Source organism: Bacillus rossius, chromosome 11 (genome assembly GCF_032445375.1).
Source record: "Bacillus rossius redtenbacheri isolate Brsri chromosome 11, Brsri_v3, whole genome shotgun sequence".
NCBI lineage: Eukaryota > Metazoa > Arthropoda > Insecta > Phasmatodea > Bacillidae > Bacillus > Bacillus rossius.
The window spans coordinates 36,790,232-36,799,848 of record NC_086338.1 but is presented as its reverse complement, the minus strand read 5'-3'; the positions used below and the strand labels follow the sequence as shown (position 1 = coordinate 36,799,848).

The 9,617-nt window shown below is 39.4% G+C and overlaps 1 protein-coding gene across 32 annotated transcripts in view; it reads right to left on the bottom strand.

Annotated features, from left to right (window-relative positions):
- Window positions 1-236: 236 nt before the first annotated feature.
- The window catches only part of LOC134536810 (uncharacterized), a 187,729-nt gene continuing 178,348 nt past the window's right edge, over window positions 237-9,617 (bottom strand). For 5 of the 32 annotated variants that reach the window (XM_063376754.1, XM_063376750.1, XM_063376751.1 and 2 more), the window contains 3 exons: window positions 7,401-9,527; window positions 2,853-2,922; window positions 589-698 (listed from right to left, as the gene is read on the bottom strand). In XM_063376754.1, the coding sequence (XP_063232824.1) occupies window positions 682-698; window positions 2,853-2,922; window positions 7,401-9,527 (2,214 nt within the window). In that variant the 3' untranslated portion in view covers window positions 589-681. Of the gene's footprint in view, window positions 699-2,841; window positions 2,923-7,400; window positions 9,528-9,617 lie in introns of those variants that run through there. The other 27 variants (XM_063376776.1, XM_063376782.1, XM_063376775.1 and 24 more) reach the window with 26 other exon arrangements.

The following is a 9,617-nucleotide window of genomic DNA, read 5'->3' as shown; positions in this document are numbered from 1 at the left end:
AGGATAACAGTCAATATGTGTTTTAGGCATAAGTCATTTGTGAAATCCACCAAATGTAGGAATAAATGAATGTATCTAATTAAAATAATATGTAAGTACTAATTTATTAACAATCATATTTAGTATATATACATATGAATACAAAAATACCCTAAGTCCAACTTTAAAAAAATTGTTTCCTAGTTTAATAATGAAATAACTTGTAAAAAGGTGTTATAAATGAGACAAACATAGTGTCCTGTTCAAGACCAACTTTATTTCTTCATGAATGATACATATATCAGTTTCATTACATAATAAATTTTACATATAGTCTGATATTACAAGTAATTAGTGTAATTAACAATAAACAGAGGCACAGAATTTTCTACCAACATGACCTACATAAATAAAAAACATTTTGGGAAGTAAATGGTTCAATAATTCAGATGATACATGAATTAAATAATAATAAACATTTGTAAATATGAATCTCAAATTTGATCAAATGTTAATGATTGGTTCTATTTTCCACCCTCCCCCCTCCCTCCCTCACCAAAATGACTCTTCATTCACTTCATGCCAATTTCCTCTAAACTTGTTTAATGAAAGCTGCTGTAGTCATGAGGGGCAAGAGCAAAGTTGGTCGGGATCAACCCCTGTATACATGGTGCTACTCTTGTAGTTTGTGGCAGCCAATGATTAAAATCCACCTCCACCTGCAAACATATGATTACAATGATGAAAAAAAATCAATCATGGGAATTTTGGCTACAGCTTTCAATTATTTTTTTTTTGTTTTTATTATATAAATTTGTAACTGTTTTACAACTGTTTAACTTATTTTATTATGAACATGTGTTACAAAATGGTAATTCAATTTAAAAGTTTATTCCAACTTCACTGTGATTTCAGACTGATTCTACTTTCCCTAAACCATTGTGTGAAATTTGTTCATAATTTATATTGATTACAAAGATAAACTATATTTGAATTTTAATTGTACTTAAGCCATTCAGAATAGCTCAACAATTTTCTTTTACTAAACATTAATTTTACTTTACTCTTTTACTAACTACTCATCTCCAAATTGAGATTATCTTCCCGTTGTTGAAATAAACTTTCCAGTATGATCAATAAACCATTTAAACCACTAGTCATGTGAAAGTTGTATAAGTTTTAGCATTTATTACAATTTCTTCCATGTACTTATTTTTTCTCTGTTTCTTTTATGCTTCAATTTAATTTCAGGATTTATGCTTTGCATCATTTATAGTTTTTCATTGTGACACAAATCATTACCATGCTTTGTAACTATTAAAATCTTTTCTTTCTATATTTAAAATTTATGTACTATTGAGTTAGAGGTGTAATTCCCTTTCTGCATTATATAAATAATATATTTTATTTAATGAAAAATTGTCTTTTTTTACATTTGGTGTTTTAAAATTAGTGTGATTTTATAAGGACACTTCTGATTAGCCATAATAGGCATGTATCCCTGTACAGCTGTTAAGAAGAAACAGTTGAATACAATCCACAGTGAGAGATAGTCGACATTTAGACGTTAACTGCAAATTTTGAAAAATATCTACGAATGAAAATCTCCCAACATATTAAATAAGACATTTAAGAGTATCTATGCATTGGCATATTAATTGCAGAATGTTATACATAGACATTTTAGGAATCCACAAGCAAGATAGACCGATGATAATTTTACACAAAAAGTAAATATTTCACAGATAGTGAAAAACTATCAAGTGTATGTTGAAGTTATCTACAAATTGTATTTGGCACTGGTAATATTAATTGGAGTTTACAAGCATTTTACATCGAAAGTTATCCTTGAACAAGAATTCAAACAAGCAGAATATGCTGTAGTCTTCCATCCACAGCACAGATTATTCATAAAATATCACAAAAATAGTTAATTACTTCAAGAAAGCAATTCAAACTGCAATGAAAAAGGTTATATGCCCTAGATACACTTGACTCCTTGGACTGATGACTATACGAATTTTAAAGTCTCGTCAGCTTAACATCGACAACTGGAGAAAAAAAATAATTTTATAATAATTCGCAGCTGAAAAATTTGCTTCTCAACTACATTAATTATTATATTATTCTTTCAGCTATCGCCCAACCGCGACCTTTCCGTACCATGTCAACGAAGGAGGGAATTGGTCAAGTGTCCCCCACAACCAATCACATACAAGCTTAAGCCACCTTTCAAAAAGCAGCCAATCAAAGCAACAGTTACAAGAAATGGAAAAAACTCAGCATACATGTAACTAGGAGCTTTACCTTTTGAATAATCATTTGTCCCTTAGTTTCAATGCTTAGCAGGGAGCTACAGTTTTTGTCTCATACACTTCAGGGCCTAACTTAAGTTTTGTTTTTGTTCTTTGACTTAAAAATTTTTTTTTGATTCATATACAAAATATTAAGAGTATAATGTTCATCTCGATTAATTTCTCTTAACAAATACCAAAAATGATGTAACCAACCAATTGGACACTATAGGAGCAAAGTATTTGTGTATAACTTTGCATTACCAATGAATATTCTTTCAAAGTGTCAGTTTTGTAATTGTTAAGGATAGATAGTTACTTGTAATATTAATAGATTATTTTCACAAATACATTTTACCTTTTATCAGATAACAAGTCATGGTGTTAAATTTAGTTCATATGTGATGTGTTATCGGAAGCTTTAATATAAAATTCGGGGTGGTTACCTACTAAAACTGGCGCCCTCAAGGTTAATCACAGCTTCTGCTTCTTTTTTTCAATAAATCAATTATATTCAACGCCAAGGTTTTGTCTTCCTAAAGTGGGCAAATCAAATAAAATACCACACCTAAGACTGACCTTCCCAGGGATGTAATCTCCAAGCACACACACAGGTAGAGTCACGAACAGCAAATCTGCAAAAAGAAAGCTAAGCACCAGCTTTGTAAAGGGACATGCCTACCTGGACACACACATGGTTTGCAGAGCTTCAGAAGAAACAACACGTGATAGAGTGGTCTATTCACGAAAAGCATTTTAGAACCCACCAAGGGCAGATATGTAGTTCTGTTTTTTTTTCTTTCTTTCAGGAAGTTCAATTTAAAAAACTAAACTACTCCTAAATGCTATTTGTATCAAGACACCTTTACTCAATCCTAAGCAGTTTGTAAATAGCTAATAATACCTGGAGCCCTGCACGCCGTTGGCGGTGCAACCAGGCAGGACTGGTGACAAATACTGGTAGCTACATTTAAAAAATTCATAATTATATTGTATCCCATTTAATAAAAGGGCCAAAGTGTTGAAGGATTCCACCTAGCGCAGTCGTCCCATCATGAATTGGAAAAATATGACATTTGAGTGGTAACCATAACACTATTTGGTGGAGAAATGAAGACAAAGCTGTACTGCAAGTCAGTTTGAGTGATCACAAGATTCTTTACCAGATGTTACATGCCTACAAATAGTTCAGAAAACATGTGTTTCAGCTATTTTCACTCTCCTAAAAAATAATTCAGTTTATAAACGAAATAAGACTGCCCTAATGTTTTCGTAAACAGTTACACTCTGATATCTTTAGCAGTTTTTAAATAACGTGTTTGTGTGTTTTCTGAAGCTCTTATCACTGCAAGTCAGGGCCCTTAAAGTGGTCACATCACTTTCCTTGCATCACGTTTACCCCTAATTCAATTATCTGGTGGATTATATCTTTGAAAAGACCAACAAAAAAAAAATTAAATGTTTACTGTGGATGTCTTACAAACTTATCCTAAACACATATCGAAAGAAGGAATCGAAACCTATGACAGATCATAAGACGCCCAGAAGCTGGCAATTATCTGGGCTACATGCCTATTCCTTTAACTTTTATTTTACTTGTTTGTCTAGTGTCATGCTAACATGTGGACATTAATGGAAAAAGGAAAATCACAATTTTATTAGAACGTAAACTAAACTGCTGGTCAACACAAATTTCAATTCATGATTTCGCATTAGAAAATATTGTCAAGTGTTTATTGCTCACGTAAGTGTTTAATTTTATAAAGTTGCTTGGCTTCTGGGTTATAGCAGCGTCCAAGGCGAATATATCAGACGTTTCGGTCGACGTTGCAAATCGCCTTCATCAGAATGGAGTTACCTTGAGCTACCTCAGTAGGAAACTATTACCTTATGGCTACTGCAACGTAACCGCAAAATCCTACGAAATTTATTTTAAAATTTGCCCGAGGTTAATTTATCAGGAAAGAATATAGAAATTTCTTAAGATAATTAACAAAAACATTGTCGAAATTTTAGTCCCGGATTGCCTTAAAATTATGTTTAAAGTGGCAATGTTTTTCAAATTTTCCGTGGGAGGATCTCCATTAAAGTAAAATGTCCAGGGCCCTACCAAGTCTTATGGCAGCAATTACTCTATTTTCTTGAATGCATAGGCGTGCCCAGACATTTCCATTAGGGGGGGCCCTGCTAAATTTTTAAATCAGAAGCTGAATTTAGAATGTTAAATAGCCTAAATACATTCACTCATTGACTTGTTTATATTTTTGTGCAGTATCAACGAGATATGTTTACTAGGTAATATTTATATCCGTATAATTTTAACAATCTTGAAAATATGTTTTTTTTTTTCGTTAGACAATGTTTAAAGGGTACTCACACATTGCCCCCCCCCCCCCCCCCCTCGAATTTTCCAATAGCTTGGTCCAGATCTACCTTGAAATGAACTACTTTTTAGTGAATGCCAACACAGCAATTCAGACAAAAGAACTTTAACAAACCTCTTAAAATATTTTTTTTTTTGCTTTGAAATACATACATCATTGTTTTACAATGAATGATTGTTCAATCCATCAAATTTTAAAAACATTAAAAAATATTTTGATTTATGTGGTGATATATTTTACTCAAGTATTTTCAAGTTAACTCAAAGCACTGATTACCAACACAAATTTTAACAAACCTGCAAAATATTCTTATTTACATGGTAATACATTCTACTTAATTATGTTCAAATTAACATAACGTTCTTATTAAAAACACACATTTTAACAAACCTGCAAAAGATTTTAATTTACATGGTAATAAATTCTACGAAATTACGTTAACGCAAACGTTATCTCAAAGTTCTGATTACAATCACAAACACAAATATTAAAAACCTGCAAAGCATCCTCTTTTTTTCAATCAATTACTAAATTTAATAGACTCAACAAATTGAGAACAGTTTTGATTACAAAAATAAATTTTTAGAAACATTTTACTGTATTTAATTAAGTTCAAGTTAACCCAAAGTTATGGTACGAACACGCAAAAAAGTCAAGGTAACTTTATCTCAACAGCTTGGAACTATCTATCATAATTTAAGTAGTTTTCCAATGAACAGAAATATAATGATATCCAGGCAATTGTAGGTTAAACAAACCGGCAAGCATTTTTATTTATCTGGCAATACCTGCTGCTAATTTAAGCACAGTCAGCACGTAACTACAGACTGCATTAAAATATCAAAATTATGTACAGTCATATCGAACGTTTGTATGATGTCATAATTCATACCGCGCCTCAAGTTTACACCCAGCCATAAGGAAAAGTTGTGGCTAGCCTTCCCTTAGCCTAATATCTTGGAAATCGAAAATCAGTTAGTTATGTGACTGTGGGATTTTATTAGACAAAATGAAAGCCAAAATAAAGAATTACAGATTCCAGGATGTACATTTCTCCTTTAAATTAATTGAGTATTGTGTATTATGTATCGAGGGTTTAGTTTAGTGTGTTTTACAGCCCTTTAACAGCAACATCTTACGAGCTGATAAGTGTGATATTAAGTGAACACTATGTCCAAACTAGGATTTGAAGCCCGGACCCCTCACACCGCAGAGCAGCGCCTAAATGATTACACTATGGGGGCCGGTTACAGATAAACAGGTATTGGCTATAGGCAAACACTGATTTACAGAAATATATTATTAGGAATGTCCCTTACGTGATTACAAAATAATTGGGGGGGGGGGGGGGGGGGGAATTTAAGTCATGTTGTACCTATTTTTATGTACTATGTAATAACAAAACGACGCACAAAAATCAAACTGTTTCCATTTTCAACGAAGTCTGATTCATCTTAGTTTTAAGTTTTGACAAGTATTCAGTTTTTGCTACTAAAATAAATAATTTTTGAGAGGGATAGGAGAACCCCGAGAAAACACGCCTACTTGTGGCATCACCCTAGCGCGATTCCTATCACATACGAAAAGCTGGGAGTGATTCCGCCGGAAATCGAACTCGGAGCATCTTGGTGGAAGGCTTATTCTCTTACCACTTACAAAAAATGTTTATGCTATGTACCTGTTTGGTAGAAAATTACATACTTTTCTAGCATTATTTCGTACTTTTTAAAATGATCCTCACACGACACAAGAATGAAACTAAATGCACTTTTTTATAATTTATTTTCTTGGGTGCATATTTTTGTTAAGTAGATGAAAACTAACAAATACATATTTGTTTAATCTAAACTAGAAAATTCAAACATACATACCTATCCATCGCTAAAATAACAGAATGAAGCACTCTTTCATATTAACATTTTAAAGGCACACCACACAAACTTTTTCTGCTGTGCTTGACCTGATCTGGTGAAGTCGGAGACAACAATCGTGACAGATTGGATGAGTTTTCTCACGGATATCGGGTAGAAATCCCTCAGATAGTTTTCAAATCCAGGAAGAAAAAATATTTAAAAAAAGAGAGACGAAAGATTATCTTGTGTTTACTGGCTACAATCGCATTCTAACTTTTCATAGGCACATATTTCTGCACGTATTTATGACAGCGATATTGGAGGCTATTTATACATGTTGATAACTTCCCCTATTTGTGTCACAGATGCAGGAGAGCAATAAACATTCCCGCGTGTAAACTGTCTGACCGAATTCAAGTATAAGCTATAGGACATTTTAAGGGACCTCATGTTTTAAATAAACTAAGGCGGCTGTATTTCCAGAACGATAAAATGTTTAAAAAAATTGTTAAATAGCATGCTGCAACACTGAAACACAGTTTGAGTGCCACAGTGCCAGGAATATACGAATATTAACGAACGCATTAGAGAAAATGCCGATCTGAGTGATTACATTAGGGGGCGGCCATGGCCCACCTGGCCCCCCCTGTAGGCACGCCTATGCTTGAATGTGCTAATGTGTGTTAGTATAGTTTTAAAACAAGTATAAAAATTTTATTTCCAGCTTTTAACGCTATAGATATCGAAAGTCATAACACATTAAATTTGGACCTTTTTATGATCACATAGTTTGGTAATTTGTGCAAGAATTATTATTTTATAATTTCAATCAAAATATAACATTTATATCTAATTTAACAATTTAGTAAACATAAAACCTGCACACTCACGTCCTCTCCTGCTCGCAACAGCCGGCGGACTCCCTCGCTGGGCGCTGCTGACTGCTCGTAGCTCTTCACCGCACGACCAGTGGTAACCCTCGTGGCCATAGCAGTGGTCGGGAGGCAGCACTCCACCCAATAGTCCACAGCCGTGACCTGACACAGCACACATAAAACCTGCACACTCACGTCCTCTCCTGCTCGCAACAGCCGGCAGACTCCCTCGCTGGGCGCTGCTGACTGCTCGTAGCTCTTCACCGAACGACCAGTGGTAACCCTCGTGTCCATAGCAGTGGTCGGGAGGCAGCACTCCACCCAATAGTCCACCGCCGTGACCTGACACAGCACACATAAAACCTGCACACTCACGTCCTCTCCTGCTCGCAACAGCCGGCAGACTCCCTCGCTGGGCGCTGCTGACTGCTCGTAGCTCTTCACCGCACGACCAGTGGTAACCCTCGTGGCCATAGCAGTGGTCGGGAGGCAGCACTCCACCCAATAGTCCACCGCCGTGACCTGACACAGCACACATAAAACCTGCACACTCACGTCCTCTCCTGCTCGCAACAGCCGGCAGACTCCCTCGCTGGGCGCTGCTGACTGCTCGTAGCTCTTCACCGCACGACCAGTGGTAACCCTCGTGGCCATAGCAGTGGTCGGGAGGCAGCACTCCACCCAATAGTCCACAGCCGTGACCTGACACAGCACACACAAAACCTGCACACTCACGTCCTCTCCTGCTCGCAACAGCCGGCAGACTCCCTCGCTGGGCGCTGCTGACTGCTCGTAGCTCTTCACCGCACGACCAGTGGTAACCCTCGTGGCCATAGCAGTGGTCGGGAGGCAGCACTCCACCCAATAGTCCACAGCCGTGACCTGACACAGCACACATAAAACCTGCACACTCACGTCCTCTCCTGCTCGCAACAGCCGGCAGACTCCCTCGCTGGGCGCTGCTGACTGCTCGTAGCTCTTCACCGCACGACCAGTGGTAACCCTCGTGGCCATAGCAGTGGTCGGGAGGCAGCACTCCACCCAATAGTCCACAGCCGTGACCTGACACAGCACACATAAAACCTGCACACTCACGTCCTCTCCTGCTCGCAACAGCCGGCAGACTCCCTCGCTGGGCGCTGCTGACTGCTCGTAGCTCTTCACCGCACGACCAGTGGTAACCCTCGTGTCCATAGCAGTGGTCGGGAGGCAGCACTCCGCCCAATAGTCCACCGCCGTGACCTGACACAGCACACATAAAACCTGCACACTCACGTCCTCTCCTGCTCGCAACAGCCGGCGGACTCCCTCGCTGGGCGCTGCTGACTGCTCGTAGCTCTTCACCGCACGACCAGTGGTAACCCTCGTGGCCATAGCAGTGGTTGGGAGGCAGCACTCCGCCCAATAGTCCACAGCCGTGACCTGACACAGCACACATAAAACCTGCACACTCACGTCCTCTCCTGCTCGCAACAGCCGGCAGACTCCCTCGCTGGGCGCTGCTGACTGCTCGTAGCTCTTCACCGCACGACCAGTGGTAACCCTCGTGGCCATAGCAGTGGTCGGGAGGCAGCACTCCGCCCAATAGTCCACCGCCGTGACCTGACACAGCACACATAAAACCTGCACACTCACGTCCTCTCCTGCTCGCAACAGCCGGCAGACTCCCTCGCTGGGCGCTGCTGACTGCTCGTAGCTCTTCACCGCACGACCAGTGGTAACCCTCGTGGCCATAGCAGTGGTCGGGAGGCAGCACTCCGCCCAATAGTCCACAGCCGTGACCTGACACAGCACACATAAAACCTGCACACTCACGTCCTCTCCTGCTCGCAACAGCCGGCAGACTCCCTCGCTGGGCGCTGCTGACTGCTCGTAGCTCTTCACCGCACGACCAGTGGTAACCCTCGTGGCCATAGCAGTGGTCGGGAGGCAGCACTCCACCCAATAGTCCACCGCCGTGACCTGACACAGCACACATAAAACCTGCACACTCACGTCCTCTCCTGCTCGCAACAGCCGGCAGACTCCCTCGCTGGGCGCTGCTGACTGCTCGTAGCTCTTCACCGCACGACCAGTGGTAACCCTCGTGTCCATAGCAGTGGTCGGGAGACAGCACTCCGCCCAATAGTCCACCGCTGTGACCTGACACAGCACACATCACACCTGCACACTGACTCCCTCGCTGGGCGCCGCTGACTGCTCTTTACTGTGCTCACATCAGCAGCACCGTCC